General features: G+C 40.2%; 1 protein-coding gene across 1 annotated transcript in view; it reads right to left on the bottom strand.

Annotated features, from left to right (window-relative positions):
- The window catches only part of LOC144599614 (E3 ubiquitin-protein ligase RMND5A), a 48,638-nt gene that overhangs the window by 14,901 nt on the left and 16,523 nt on the right, over positions 1-17,214 (bottom strand). The window contains exons 3-6 of the mRNA XM_078410765.1: positions 10,742-10,837; positions 6,609-6,743; positions 4,276-4,376; positions 3,604-3,770 (exon numbers count right to left, since the gene is read on the bottom strand). Coding sequence (XP_078266891.1) covers positions 3,604-3,770; positions 4,276-4,376; positions 6,609-6,743; positions 10,742-10,837 — 499 coding nt within the window. The remainder of the gene's footprint in view (positions 1-3,603; positions 3,771-4,275; positions 4,377-6,608; positions 6,744-10,741; positions 10,838-17,214) is intronic.

A 17,214-nucleotide genomic window follows, 5' to 3' on the forward strand; every position in this document is an offset into this window, starting at 1 on the left:
GTGTGGAGGCAACAATCCAACGAGCCAAGAGCATGTTCTTCTGGCCAGCAATGGCTGATTACGTGCGCCAGAGAGTCCTGTCATGTACGGTGTGCAACAGCCTATCACCTTATCAGCCCAAAGAACCACTGCTATCACATCCAGTTCCAAATCTGCCATGGGTTACAGTGGCTACTGATATCTTTGACTGGCGTGACAAGCAATATCTTGTTCTTGTTGATACGTACTCTGGATGGTTCGAGGTTGATTTACTTTACAGTATCCTTCCAGTGCACGAGCCGGCACCCTCTCAACAGTATCCACGAGACTTTACTTTATGGCCCAGTGGTGGCAGTTCCGTGGAAAGCTAGCTTCCAGCTGACCCCTCACCAGCGAAGCCCGTGGTGCTGTCGCCCTGTGAAGTTCCCAATTAAACCACCGTTATCTATACCTGTGCCGGCGGTAAAGTCTCCCGAGAAAGGAGAGAATGCGGGCTTGTACCGTACACGTGCGGGACGCACCTGCAGGCCTAACCCCAAGTACAGGAACTTTGTCAAACATTGACAGCGGACATTGACATTTAACCGGTTCACTGATTAACGCCACTCAGTTCAGTTGCTTGTTATATGTGTATCTTCCGGTGCGTAATTGTAGATTCTAGTGCTGACATCCGTATATTATGATGTTGTAGTTAATATATATATATCGTTAGTCGTAAGCTTAATTCGAAGGGGGAGGATGTGGATCAGTCATATTAACTGACTTGGTCGTGTCTGTGTTATATGATGTATATCCAGTTCATGATCCAGTCCGGGTTTTTTTATATGCTAACCAGCTGTTGGTCGGGTGGGATTCAGCCACCAGGGGGTCAGAGAGAACAAGGCGCGGAGACGACAGCACGATGTATTGTATCCTCTGGGCATTCATGCAATAAAGAATTTATGCTTCAGCTGGACTCATGGTGATTGAATGGGACAAGAACAGGTCCCTCCTCAGAGGGATCATACCATGCATGGTTTAGGTCCTAGCATCTTTAGTACTTCCAAAATGTATCATCTCTCATTTAATGGCATTTGCCATTTCTCAACCCATTTCACCAATACACTGGTATCATTCTGTAGCCTAAAACTGCCCTCTACACTATCCACAACTCCACCATTCTTCGTATCATCTGCAAAATTGATCAGGCCTCCTTTACTCACATCCAAGTCAATCATATATACATAATGTTTGGGACAAAGACCCATCATTTATTTATTTGCATCTGTACTCCACAATTTGAAACTTGTAATAGAAAAAAAATCACACTTGGTTAAAGTGCACGTTGTCAGATTTTATTAAAGGGTGTTTTTATACATTTTAGTTTCACCATGTAGAAATTACAGCTGTATTTATACATAGTCCCCCCCATTTCAGGCCACCATTATGTTTGGGACACACGTCTTGTGTTTGTAATTGCTCAAGTGTGTTTAAATGCCTCCTTAATGCAGGTATAAGAGAGCTCGCAGCACCTAGTCTTTCCATCGCCTTTGGAAACTTTATTGCTGTTTATCAACATGAGGACCAAAGTTTTGCCAATGAAGTCAATTATGAGACTGAGAAACAAGAAACCATTATGAGACAGAGAAACAAGAATAAAACTGTTAGAGACATGAGCAAACTTATCAAAATCAACTGTTTGGAACATCATTAAGAAGAAAGAGAGAGCACTGGTGGGCTTCTAATCGCAAAGGCCAAGTAAGACCTCCTGATGACAGAAGAATTCTCTCTATAATAAAGAAAAACCACAAACACCTGTCCAACAGATCAGAAACACTATTCAGAGTCAGGTGTGGATTTGTCAATGACCACTGTCCACAGAAGACTTCATGAATAGAAATACAGAGGCTACACTGCAAGATGCAAGCCACTGGTTAGCAGCAAAAATAGGATGGCAAGGTTAAAGTTTGCCAAGACATACTTAAAAGAGCAACCACAGTTCTGGAAAAAGGTCTTATGGACAGATGAGACGAAGATTAACTTATATCAGAGTGATGGCAAGAGCAAAGTATGGAGGAGAGAAGGAACTGCCCAAGATCCAAATCATACCACCTCATCTGTGAAACACAGTGGTGGCGGTGTTATAGCCTGGGTATGTATGGCAGCTGAAGATGCTGGCTCACTTATCTTCATTGATGACACAACTGCTGATGGTAGTAGCGTAACGAATTCTGAAGTGTATATACACATCCTATCTGCTCAAGTTCAAACAAATACCTCAAAACTCATTGGCCGGCAGTTCATTCTGCAGCAAGACAACGATCCCAAACGTACTTCTAAAGCAACAAAGAAGTTTTTCAAAGCTATAAAATGGTCAATTCTTGAGTGGCCAAGTCAATAACCCGATCTGAACCCAATGAGCATGAATTTTTAGATTTAGAGATACAGCGCCGAAACAGGCCCTTCGGCCCACCGAGTCCGCGCCGCCCAGCGATCCCCGCACATTAACACTATCCTACACATACTAGGGACAATTTTTACATTTACCCAGTCAATTAACCTACATACCTGTACGTCTTTGCTTTTTATATGGTGAAGAAAAAACTGAAGGGGACTAGACCCCCAAAACAAGCATAAGCTCAAGATGGCTGCAATACTGGCCTGGCAGAGCATCACCAGAGAAGACACCCAGCAACTGGTGATGTCCATGAATCGCAGACTTCAAGCAGTAGACTATGTATAAACACTGCAGTAATTTCTACATGGTGAAAAACAAAATGTATAAAAATGGCCTTAATTAAAATCTAACAATGTGCACTTTCATTTTGATTTACTTTTAATTTTAAGGTGATTTTTTCTATTACAAATCTCAAAATGTGGTGTACAGAGGCAAATAAATAAATTATGGGTCTTTGTCCAAAGCATTATGGAGGGCACTGTAAATTGCCATCTGTAAGTGTCCTAGAACTGATCCCTGTGGATCATCACTGGTCAGCTAGTGGAGGTAGCTGATGGAGGAGGTGGGAAAAGGAGAAGACAAAGACAATTGCTGGACTGCTCCAGCTTCCTTCCAACTGGCTTATTCTGCCTTTTGTAACTCCCCTTTCCGGCTTCCACTTATCACCAACCTGCCTCTGGCATCCAACTCTACCTAGCTCTACGTACCCATTATTCGTCACCCCTCCTAACACCAACTAGCTCCGGTATCAACCCTCCAGTATCCCCTTTCTATTGCCTATCTTCACTCCATTCTCAATCCTGATATAAATATTGACAAATATGTTTCTTAATATCATAATGTAATATTTTGGTTTCATTTGCATCTTTGTTACAATACTGGCAATCATGTCTTCTATGTCAAGCTTGACAAGACTACTTCTGATTGAGTGCCAGGCATCCATGCCAATGTATTCTTAAATAGCTCAAATGCAAAATATTTTCTGATTATAATGCTGTGGTGTTTTTACATTGAATACAACACAAAATATTTTAAATAAATGCAAGATGGTGCTGCCAAATCATGTTATTCTGGGTTACTCATGTTCGAGAGCAAAAAGAAAATTTAAGATAAACAGTATTCTCAATGTCACACAATAAAATATGGCTTCCCATTGCATATTATTTTCAATCCAAATTACTACATACCTTTCTGATGATTTAAAGCAAATGGTTGGAAATTCTTTGCATATTGAAGTGCTTCCCTCTGATTTTCTGTACCTCCCATTAACAGACTTATAAAAAATAATCTGTGCAGCTTGAACTCGAGAGAACTGTTCTGTGCCATTAACATCTCACGGTTTGAAACTGCCCATCTTTTACACAAAATAAATTAATCATGTTAATTATAAATATTAATGGAACTTTAGTGCATGCCTATAATACATTACTGTTGCAAAAAAACAATTTGCTAATAGTTCAATAGTCAGGAAAATTCCCATTCTAATTGTAAAAACAAAACCCACACCACCTAGAAAAACTGAAACAGCTTTCCACAAAGAACTATTTGAAAAGGATTTTAAATACACTCCACTTTCATTATGATTGTACTCCAGTTTTAAAGAATACATTCAGCATTTACAAATAGGACTTCCAGAGTTCTGATGTTTGACATTTATCAAAGAAGCATGACAATTTGGAATCATCACACTGGTCACAATAATCACATTCTCGGAATGCAGACCTCTGCAAAACAGAAGGCAGCTAATTCTGAAGATTTGCTTTTGCGACTTACAATTGTTGAGTTCCTTGGAAAAAACCCAGCAGATTTTCCCAGTCTCCACAATACATTTGATGATTATAAAATAAAATGGTACTTACTCTAGTGCAGGCCTTAGATCTCTTACTCTGAGGGCTTCCAGGATTCGATTTAATTCTACAAAAGGCTCCTTCTGGTTTCCCTCTATGCATAAGCCAGCTTCCTAAAGGGGAAAAAAGTGCATGCTATTTAGGAACTGGAATTTGACAAAATAAATCTGCACAAAATAATTACATCATTAATAATATTGAAAGGAATTAATTAGTGTGAAGTGATCAATATCTTGTAGGTTTAGGTTTATTGCCACAAGTACCGAGGTACAGTGAAAGGCTTTGTTTTCCATAGTATCCAATCAAAATCAGAAAATACTATAAATACAGTCAAGTCAAACTCAAGTGCAATAGAGCAAAGGGAAAAATACAGAGTGCAGCATATAATACTCAGCATTGTAGCGCAACAGTTCCATAGACAAAGTCCAATGTTCACAATGGGGTAGAGATTAATCGGAGAGCACCCTGGCTTATGGAAGAACTGTCAGAGGCCTGATAACAGAGTGGAACTGTTCCCAAGTCTGGTGGAGCGCACTTTCAAGCTTCTGTACCTTTTGTCGGATGGGAGCAGGGAGTAGCAGGGACGACTAGGGTGGGACAAGTCGTTGATTATGCGGACTGCTTTTTCGAGGCAGCATGGTGTAGATGGAGTTAAAGGTGGGGAGTCTGAACTGTGTGATGGACTGGACTACCTTTCCAGCTCTGCAATTTCTTGCAGACTGATGCAGCACTGTTCCCAAATCAAGCTGTGACACAGCCTGTCAAAACGCTTTTTGTAGTGCATCTGTAGAAGTTTGAAAGAGTCATTGGAGACATGCCAAATTTCCAAAAGAAGGAGAGGCATGGTGTGCCTTCTTAGCTGTCACTTCAATGTGGCTAGTAGACAACAGTTTATTGGTAATGTTAACACCAAGGAACTTGAAGCTCTCAACCAATTCTACTTCAGGACCAGTGATGCTGATTGCAGCATGTATTCTACCACACTTCCTGAAGTCCATAACTAGCACTTTCATATTACTGACATTGAGGGAGAGGTTGTTGTCCTGACACCAGGTTACTAAGTTCTCTATCTCCTTCCTGTACTCTGTCTCATCATTGTTCATGATTCAGTCTACATGAAGTCTACTTCGCCACTCAATCATGGCTGATCCATGTTTCCTTCTCAATCCCATTCTCCTGCCCTCTCCACATAACTCCTGACGCCCGTACTAATCAAGAATCACATACTAATTTCTTAATTATAATCATACAGCACAGAAATAGGCACTTTGGCCCAATTTGTCCATGCTGACTACAATGCACCGTCTAAGCTGGTCCCATTTGTCAGCTTTTGGTCCATATCCTTTCCCAAGTATTTGTTTGTCCAAATATCTTTTAAATGTTGTATTGTACCTGCCTCAAATACTTCTTCTGGCAACTCATTCCATATACTCACCACCCTCTGTGTGGAAAAGTTGCCCCTTAGTTCATATTACATCTGCCCCGTCACCTTAAAACTTTGCCCAATTGTTCTTGGTTCTCTACCCTAGGAAAAATAAAATTACACAAGATCACCCCTCAGCCTGCTGTGCTTCAAAGAATAAAGTCCAAACCTGTCTAATCACTTCCTATAGCTCAAGCTCTTCAGTACTGACAACATCCTCATAAATCATCTTTGTATCCTTTCCAGCTTAATATCTTTGCTATAGCAGGGTGACAAAAACTGAATACAATATTGCAAGTACAGCTTCACCAACATCTTGAACAACTGTAACAATGTCTGAGGATTCCATTTTCAGGGAACTATGAACGTCTATGTCCTTTGCTCAACAACACTCTCCAGGGTCCTACTGGTCACGGTGAAGGTCCAGCGCAACATTCAAGACTGGTGTAGCAAGTTTATGTTGGCTCGCAGACACATTACAATTCTCTCACTTATTTCCCTGTGACCTATTCTCTCTCACATCTATTAACCCTATCCTGATTCTGCTGCCACACACCAGGGGTATTTTACTATAGACAATTATCCGACAAAGTAATAAATCTTCAGGATGCGAAAGGAACCGCAGTACCGAAGACAGGCTCATACAGTTATTGAATGAACTCAGAGAGAGAACATGCAAACATCATAGCACTGGTGAGGTGGGGGAATCAGGATCAAAGCCAGATAACTGGAACTGCAAGGCAAATCACCTTGTCGTGCATGAAGAATTAACTCCACTCGACTTCCAGAAGATTGACGAGAAAAAGGACATTAGCATAAAGTGCAATTCATCCTGAAAATAGTTAAATTAATAGAAGCAACTAAGGAACAGATGAATAATAATAGCACTTGATGCATACCACAACAGTATCGATTACCCTACCTGACAGAGTTCCTCAGCCACATCAAGCATTCCTTGCCTGAAGAAGTGTTCCACCATCACCTCACTGAGAAGACGTTGACTATCAGTTTGCCAGCATCCATCTAATGCCACTCCGCTGATATCCGCATCAAAATTCTGTTAAAAAATGTGAGAAAATTAGCCTTGAATGAACATTAATCAAAATTCCATTATTTGAGTACATGCAATTGCCAGTAATCATTAAAAAAAAGTCAGAAGATCAGGTGAGCTGAAGGGCATGTTTCCATGCTCCATGGCAGCTGAAATAATATTTGATAAATATACTGTTTTCATGTTTAAAATGAAACGCTAATATTCCTCTCTATTTCACGGTATAACCAAAGACATTTTATGAATGACTCCAATTCAAATCACAAAATTGTTGTAACATAGAAAATAGGTGCAGGAGGTGGTCACTTGGCCCTACGAGCCAGCACCACCATTCATATCATATCATATCATATATATACAGCCGGAAACAGGCCTTTTCGGCCCTCCAAGTCCGTGCCGCCCAGTGATCCCCGTACATTAACACTATCCTACACCCACTTGGGACAATTTTTACATTTACCCAGCCAATTAACCTACATACCTGCATGTCTTTGGAGTGTGGGAGGAAACCGAAGATCTCGGAGAAAACCCACGCAGGTCACGGGGAGAACGTACAAACTCCTTACAGTGCAGCACCCGTAGTCAGGATCGAACCTGAGTCTCCGGCGCTGCATTCGCTGTAAAGCAGCAACTCTACCGCTGCGCTACCGTGCCGCCCATTGTGATCATGGCTGATCATCCACAATCAGTAACCTATGCCTGCCTTCTCCCCGTATCCCTTGATTCCGCTAGCCCCTAGACCTCCATCTAACTCTTTTAAATTCATCAGTGTATTGGCCTCCACTGCCTTCTGTGGCTGAGAATTCCACAAATTCACAACTCTGAGAGAAAAAGATTTTTCTCACCTTTATTCTTCGACTGTGGCCCCTGCTTCTGGACTCCCCCAACATTGGGAACATTTTTCCTGCATCTAGCTTGTCCAGTCCTTTCATAATTTTATAGTTTTCTATAAGATCCCCTTTCATACTTCTAAATTCCAGCGAATGCAAGCCCAATCATTCCAATCTTTCATATGACAGTCCCGCTATCCCGGGGATTAACTCTGTGAACCTATGCTGCACTGCCTCAATAGCAAGGATGTCCGTCCTCAAATAAGGAGACCAAAAATACAGACGATACTCCAGATATGGTCTCACCAGGGCCCTATACAACTGCAGGACCTCTTTACTCCTATACTCAAATCCTCTTGTTATAAAGGCCAACATGCCATTAGTTTTCCTCACTGCCTGCTGTACCTGCATGTTTACTTTCAGTGACTGGTGTACAAGGATACCCAGGTCTTGTTGCACTTCCCTTTTACTTAATCTGACACGATTGAGATAATAACCTGCCTCCTTGTTTTTGCCGCCAAAGTGGATAACCTCACATTTATCTACATTATACTGCACCTGCCATGCATCTGCCCACTCATTCAACCTGTCCAAGTCATCCTGTAACCTCCTAACATCCTCTTCGCAGTTCACACGGCCACCCAGCTTTGTCTCATTTCTGCAAATTTGCAAGCGTTACTTTTAATTCCATCATCCAAATCATTAATACATGTTGTAAATCGTTGCGGGCTCAGCACCAAGGCTTGCGGCACTCCACTCGCCACTGCCTGCCATTCTGAAAAGAATCCGTTATTATGCTCTAATTTTGCCCATTAATCTCCTGTGTGGGACCTAATCAAAGGCTTTCTGAAAATCCAGATACACTACATCCACTGGCTCTGCTTCATCCATTTTACTTGTCGCATCCTCAAAAAATTCCAGAAGATTAGTCAAGCAGGATTTCCCCTTCATAAATCCATGCTGACTTGGACCAAGCCTTTTACTGCTATCCAAATGCGCCATTATTATTTCTTTAATAATTGACTCCAGCATCTTCCCCACCATTGATGTCAGGCTAACTGGACTATAATTCCCTGTTTTCCCTCTCTTGCTCCTTTCTTGAAAAGTGGGAAACATTAGCTACCCTCCAATCCACAGGAACTGATCCTGAATCTATAGAACATTGGAAAATGATTACCAATGCGTCCACGATTTCAAGAGCCACCTTGTTGAGTACCCTAGGATGAAGGCCATCAGGCCCTGGGGATTTGTCAGCCTTCAGTCCCATCAGTCTACCCAATACTATTTCTCGCCTAAAGCAAATTTCTTTCAGTTCCTCTGTCCTCTAGTATATCTGGGAGATTGTGTCTTTCTTAATGAAGACAGGACCAAAGTACCTGTTCAACTCTTCTGCCATTTCCTTGTTCCGCATAATAATTTCACCTGTTTCTGCCTACAAGGGACCCACATTTGTCTTTACTAATCTTTTTCTCTTAACATACCTAAAGAAGCTTTTACGATCCTTCTTTATATTCTTGGCCATCTTACCCTCTTACTCCATCTTTTCACTCCGTGTTGCCCTTTTTGTTAGCTTTTCTTGCCCTTTGAAAATTTCCCCATCCTCTGGCTTCCCGCTACTCTTTGCTATGTTATACATCTTTTCTTTTAATTTTATTCCATCCCTAACTTCCCTTGACCGCCACGGTTGCCTCTTGCTCCCTTTAGTATCTTTCTTCCTCTTTGGAATGAAATGATCTTGCATCTTCTGGGTTATGCCCAGAAATTGCTGCCATTATTGTTCCACTGTCACTCGTCACTCGTCACCGTCGTAGTATCAATTCAACCATCGAGTCTGTGACATTTCTTTGTAGACTAACCTATAAAGGACCTTAAATCATTTATACAATTTCCTTTTGAAAGCCAAAGCAGAACCAGCAATCACTATTATATCTCACCGTATGAAATAGCTTTTCCCCCTCACATAAGCCCTGATGTTTACTTCTGCATCCTTGTCTTTTACCCTTCCATTAAATGCTTTTACCGTAATTAAATCAATCATGATTTTATTCACTAATAAACTAAACATCATATCTTCAATCAATTTTCCCTATTCAAGAACAGAATATCTATTTTATCCTTGTAAATTAACATTCAAGGCAAATATAACATTCTTTTCGTTTTTGCACACTTTCTAAGATATTTACTTCCTCCTTCAAAACTGACCATATTTACAAAACATTTCTCCAGTTGTGGTCTAATAAGTGCTTTTAAAAATCAATGTGCATCTGTTCCTTCATGCAGTTTGCTTTCTCATTATGCCTTGCCATCCTTAAAGGACGATTTCATCGTGTGACAGTATTTTGGTACACAAGGATAGGAAACATGCCCATACATATTTCAAACAGAAGATCTGTTATTAGGATTAGAGAACACATCAAAGGTACTAAGAAAGTCTTAAAATGAACACACTCTTATTGCTTTGCAACCTTTAGCAGCCAACCCTGTAGTGGGATTGGAACAGGTCCAAAATAAAATCACTCAAATGGAGATAAGAAAAAGCAATAATCTTACAGGACAGTGTTTTTTTTTCAGTCGTACACAAATGATGGAATTTTAAATAACCTCTGCTATTCCAATTTTTCTATATTTTGGTGTTTCCTGAATTGCCTACACTATAGCAGAGAGTGACACCAGAAAATATGAAGTTTAATGTGGCTGATTAATCAGCCAACACCAGCCTTTATGAACTTTGGTACCAGTGAAAATTATTTATACTTTAACTGCTTCAAATTCCAAACATTGTGGCAATAAGGGTTTCCCAACAAGATTGGTTGGCCTGAGCTGCACTGGATGTGAAAAAAACATTACCAAAAACACAGACTTAGACCACTTGGGTATTCCCAGGCCCCAGAAAATATAAAACAGTTCAGTATTGTAATATCTAACAATTTCTGGACTAAATAATATATCAGTAAGAATATACGCACGTATATGTCTGCAACGCCTGCTAAATCAATGTATTACAATCTATGATATTATAATTATATAGTTATGCAGGCTTGAACTGAAAGATAGTGAAACAACGTCAGACTCTAGGCTATTCACAAATACCCAATAAGTCAATGCCAAAGTAACATTTTACAAAAATTCGTGAACAAATAAAACATTTTTAATGGGATGAGGTTAACATTTTACCTGATTAGTAGCAAAATTCTGTCCCATTCGTGGATAAAAGGAGCAGTATTTGGCATCTACTGTAAGTATAAAGAATGGAGAAACATGCCGAAAGACCTGGAATTAGACAAAAGTAAAAAAGACCAATAAAATGATTTAAGTAGGGTTCTTTGGGAGGGTAGAGGGTGATAGTGGTAAAAATCAAGTGATATAAACATTCATCACATTTAGTTTTTTGGTTTCAGAATATACAAAAAAAAAGTTTTCTTTGAAAATTATATCAGCAGAACTCTGTAGAAATTCTTTTTTTTTTTCAACCACAATGCAGTTCATATAACAGGTTAAGAGGAAAGAGCTAGCCTAAATGGATAATCGGCACAAACTGTTAAATTAGCTGATATTGGTTGCACAAATAACAAAAATGACATAGGCTGAATGAACATGTAGATGAGTTGTGGGCATTACTAGCAAGGACAGCAGTAAGTGCCAACCCCTAGGGACCATTCTTCAGACTGATGTCAGGCGAGTGGGCGAGACAGAGATAGCATGTAGTCGGAGACAGTAAGTCTGGTGGGAGAACTGGGAAGGGGGAGGGGATGGAGAGAGAAGGAAAGCAAGGGTTATTTAAAGTTAGAGAATTCAATGTTCATACCACTGGGGTGTAAGCTACCCAAGTGAAATACGAGGTGCTGGTCCTCCAATTTGCACTGGGCCTCACTGATAATGGAGGAGGCCCAAGACCAAAAGGTCAGATTGGGAATGGGAGGGGGAGTTAAAGTGATGAGCAACCGGGAGATCAGATAGGTTAAGGCGGACTGAGCAGAGGTGTTCAGCGAAATGTTGGTCTCGCCGATGTATAGGAGTTGACACCTGGAACAGCAGATACAGTAGATGAGGTTGGAGGAGGTGCAAGTGAACCTCTACCTCACCTGGAAAGACTGTCGGGGTCCTTGGATGGACTCAAGGGGAGAGGTAAAGGGACTGGTGTTGCATCTCCTGCAGTTGCAGAGGAAAATACCTGGGGAGGGGGTGGTTTGGGTGAGAAGGGACGAGTTGACCAGGGAGTTATGGAGGGAGCGGTCTCTGCAGAAAGCAGAAAGGGGTGGAGATGGGAAGATGTGGCCAGCAGTGGGATCCCATTGGATATCCAGGGAGTTGTGGAGGGAACAGTCTCTGCGGAAAGCAGAAAGGGGAGGAGATGGGAAGATCTAACGCTGATGTCCATCGGATTATCCTTGACCAGACTTTGCTGGCTTTACCTTGCACTAAACGTTATCCCCTTATCATCTATCTATGCACTCTAAATGGATTGATTGTAATCATGTAATGTCTTTCTGCTGACTGGTTAGTACACAAAAAGCTTTTCACTGTACCCAGGTACACGTGACAATAAACTAAATTGAAACAAATGTTATATTACAGCATTGTGTCTGTAGCTTTTGATACCTTACCGACTGAGATGCAAGGTACCACAGCCAAAAAAATTAAATTGTGATAGCACTGCCTCCAACTTCAAGGCATTGCTTTTCAGATTCCAACCATAGTCGAGGTGAAAGTTCCTCCTTGGATCCTTCTGCACCTCTTATCTTAAACCTCCACTTTTGAATTTTAGCACCTGCCAAAGGAATACTTTACTATTATTGATCCTATCTATGCTCCTCATAATTTTGTATATCTACAGCAGATCTTCCTTCAACTATTCCAAGAAACACAACCCAACATATCCAGTTTCTCCTTAAATCTGAAACACTATACCAGGTGACATCCTGGTGAACCTCCTCTGTATCCTGCGCAGAAGAATCACATCCTTTCTACGGTGTCGTGAAAAGAACTGCACACATTACTCCCGCTGTGGCCTAACCAACATTTTATGAAGTTGTACCATAACCTCCTTGCTCTTACATTCAAAGCTCCAACTAGAGTCAGCAATTATCCTGCATGTCTTATTCAACACTGTATAGAATCAGTTGAATAGCACACAAACAGGCCCTTTGGCCCGCCACATCCATGTCATCCACTGAACCGATCTACACAAATTCTATTTCTCCACATTACTTTTGTAGCCTTCTTTGGCTCATCTATGTACGTAGTCAGCTTCAGTGATCCTTAAACTTGGACTTCAAGGTCTTGCTGCCACTCTCCTTATTTCCTACCTTTATTGTCCCGCCAAAATGCCTCATCTCACATTTATTAGGCTTAAATTTCATCCACCATTGCTCTGTCATCTTACCAACTGATAATATTGACTTTTTGGTTCAAACTGCTTTGATAAAAGTTTACTGGAACACCTGTGGACTTCAACTGTCCTAACCTCATCTGCAGATTTTGTTACCTCTTCAAAATATTCAATCACATTGTTCAATCAGAATCTTGCACTTGCAAACCCACGCTAACTTTCTTTAATTAATCCTGTCCCTCAGAATTTTATTTCCCCAGTAACATACTTACCACTGACATGAGACACATGGGACTGTAATTATCTCTTATCCACGCTGCCCTTGAATAAAGGGACTACATTTAATAACATTCAACTGGCACCTCATCTGTGGAATCTCAAGTATTTTTTTCCTTTATCAATTCCTAAATATCTCTTAACATCTTCCTGTTACTCAGATGTCCACTTACCTGCAAGTAGCTATTCCCAGTCTACTTCTGCAAGGTCCTATCTTCAGATACAAGATTGAACCTTCCACCAATTCAGTAATTAACTTTTGATGCATCCTTATCCCTTACCATAACTACCTTGAAAGATTAAGGTCACTATCTCCAAAATGCTTTCTCACTGACACTTTAACCACTTGCCTGGCAACATTCCTAAATATTTGGTAGATGGGTAACTAAACACCTTGGGTGTTAGGTGACTACAGTACATTTCCATCCTAATTATGGAAAGGTCCACCACATGACAACTTAAGGCCTGTTAAGGTCATTTGAAAGTGGATGATCCAGTTCATCTTCCTCCTGACATCCCCTATCATTAGTGAATACTTTTTCAGCCAATTCAATTAACCATGCAATACCAAGAAATACCAATACCATGGCTAAAGGACTAGGCAACATCACTAAAGCAACACTGAACATGTAGAACAGTGCTGCATCATTGGCCAAATAGCTTCTATAGGTTACTACACAAACCATGTGGAAAATTGCTAATATGATTTGAAAATAAAAGATAGGACAAATCTAATCTAACAAATAGCCACGAGAACCATTTGGTTCCATGGCTTGTTATAAACTTCGTCCAAACTAGTTGCTGCTTTACTGCGAATGCAGCGCCGGAGACTCAGGTTCGATCCTGACTACGGGTGCTGTACTGTAAGGAGTTTGTACGTTCTCCCCGTGACCTGCGTGGGTTTTCTCCGAGATCTTCGGTTTCCTCCCACACTCCAAAGACGTACAGGTATGTAGGTAAATTGGCTGGGTAAATGTAAAAATTGTCCCTAGTGTGTAGGATAGTGTTAATAGTGTTAGTGTGCGGGGATCGCTGGGCGGCGCGGACTTGGTGGGCCGAAAAGGCCTGTTTCCGCGCTGTATATATATGATATGATATATGATAAAAGCTGAATTCAAGAGAAGTGAGAGGGACTCCTCTTGAAGGAAAGCATTTACCTAAATGTGATGCCAAGGAAATCCAGTAAAACTTCAAGTTTCTAGGCACAAAGGGTAAAATTCTCCCCCGGATAGTCATACTGCACATAGAGTAAGATATTTGTCTGTCTGTCACAGATCAATCCCCTCAGTTCTGCGACATGACTGCATGTTTCCTATTGCTGTATCCAGCCAACCAACCTTGACTGTTGATCAATGACCTGACAAAGGTCAGAAGTAGTATATTCCATCAGAATTGCAATGTTCAATTCCTTCACACATCTTAAAATATAAAATGCCATGCCAACATGCATCCAAATCCAGGCAACATTCAAGCATGGGTTGAGTAGTGGCAAGTCACATTCATGCCACATGAGTGCTTCATTATCACCACCTCTAGGCAAGGAGTATCGAACCATGTCCCCTTTAGTTATTGCAATGCTGATGGAATTACCATCGACAATTCCACCAGCATTGACATCAATTAATGCACAATTTACCAGACATCAATTAATGCTCAATTTACCAAAGACATCAATTAATGCACAATTTACCAATGGATCAGCTGCATAAACATTGAGGCCTACAAGTAGAGGTTAAAGGTTAAATGTCCTCATCAGTTGTGGTTGTCCTGTTACAGGAAGGATGTGGAGGCTTTGGAGAGGGTGCAGAGGTGGTTTACCAGAATACTGTTTGGATTAGGTTTCTGCTACAGGGAGAGCTTGAATAGACTTGGATTGTTTTCTTTGGAATGTCGGAGGTTGCGGAAAGACGATAGAAATATATAAAATTATGAGAAGCATAGATAGGGTAGAGAGTCAGGACCTTTTTGCCAGGATGGAAATGTCCAGCACTAGAGGGCATAGCTGTAGTTTGAGAGTTCTAAAGTTTCATGGAGATTGGACTGCAAGTTTTTGTTAAAAAAACATAGTAGTGGGAATGCATTTCCAGGAATGGTGGTGGAGGCAGATACAATAGTGGCATTTAAGAGGCTTTTAGATGGGCACATGGAAGTGCAGGGAATATGGGTGTATTTGATCAGGTAGAAGCAGATGAGATCAGTTTGACTTGGCATCATATTCAAGGCAGACATTGTGGGCTAAAGGGCCCTTTCACGTTCTGTAATGCTCTATGATCTAAGTGATTTATCTCCTGACTCCGTTATCTACAAATGCAGATCAAGAAATAGAGAGAATATTCTCTTTGTGTCTGTTTGTTGCAGCTGCACAAATCCAATCAAAAAGCTCACATGATCCAGGACAAAACTGATCAAGTGACTGACACCTCACTCACTGCCTGGAACATCCACTCCTTTCTGCAAGTGCATTGTAGTTGCAATGTGCACCATTTACAAAATTCACTAATCACGAACCGTGTACTCAAACATGTGAACACAATGGACAGCAGTTGCATGGGAATTACATGCATGTTCTACTCCAAATCAAATACCATAATAACTTGGATTACCATTCTTTTACTTTCACTCAGACTAAATTCTAGACCTCCCGAAAAATAACAACACCTACAGAGTGTGCCTTCATTAGAACAACTATAGCAGTTCAAAGCAGTGGTTCAACCCATCTTTCTGGAAGGCAACAACAAAATCGGAAAAATCTGGTTAGCTTTGCTTAGCAACCCATGTCCCATAAAATCAAAATTAATCTAAAATGACATTGGAGGCTTGCTCCATCTTGCACCTAATGCAACAAACCACAAAATTACCTTTGAGGCCAAATAAATGCCAGGAAATAATTCAGTGCCTCTGGTATTATGTCATAACAAAGAATGCCATCAGAAGGAAAATAAAAACAAAAAGACGTACAGCCAGTGCTATAAATTGCACGAAAACAATCAGAAAAAGGCCAACAAACCACTTCTCCCATCTTTATGAAATAGAAATACAAAGGGGGTTGTTATTGGTATATTGTACCTTCATAACAAATAAATAATCACATATGTAATGGCGTGTAACAGTGCTTTGGAAATCTTAGCCAAGATTTTGAATTCTTTAAAAATTACTAATTTACATATGTTACATTAACATGTTTTAACTTTTAATACTCGTGTACTATCCTTTAATTAAATGCTCTTATCTCCATTTTTAGTTGATTGATACCAAATATATTTGTATATATTTGCATTTATTTACTTGGGTTAAGCAGAAGCAATTACAAACTTTACGATTTGTTATAGTCGTGGGCAAAGTAATTTTACACTAATTGGATGTACACATACTATTTCTTAGATGTTCACAATATTTTAGTATATTTTAGTAAATTCTGATAGGATAAATCGATATCACAATCTAATGAAATCTTAATTTAAAAGAGTAATTCTTAAATCTTATTATTCTTTGAATTAGCAGCACCAAACTACATTTCAATAAAGAACATAAATAGAAAATGGAGTAAGCGTGACAACCTATTAATCTGCTCTGCTATTCTTCAGTTAATGGATTTGTGAGGGCAAAGGGGCACATGGGACATTACAGAATGACAGCTCATCTCTTTAACCAATGAGGTTTAGGAGTTTGAATTTGAGTTAAATAAGACAAGACAAACAGAAAGGAAAAAATTGGAGAGCAGGAACATGAAAAATAAAATAAGAAAGTGTAAATAGTTGAAATGTTTAAAATGTAGGGATTAACCGTAGAAACAACTGCAAGCCAACAGTTTAAATTGTTTTCACTCTATCGCAGACATGTAAAAGCCCGAGCAGCCTTTTATGAACAAGATACATCCTAACATCTGGAGCGAGCAATGCAACATACATTTCTTCTATCCTTAATTTTAATAACATCTACTTATTATTATCTTTTCTCTGAAGATGATACTAATTATGGACATTGGGAAATGTGTAGCCAGGGTCTTTCTCAACTGCCTTCTGCCAATGCTAAAGACCTGATC

This window comes from Rhinoraja longicauda, chromosome 1, assembly GCF_053455715.1.
Source record: "Rhinoraja longicauda isolate Sanriku21f chromosome 1, sRhiLon1.1, whole genome shotgun sequence".
Lineage (NCBI taxonomy): Eukaryota > Metazoa > Chordata > Chondrichthyes > Rajiformes > Arhynchobatidae > Rhinoraja > Rhinoraja longicauda.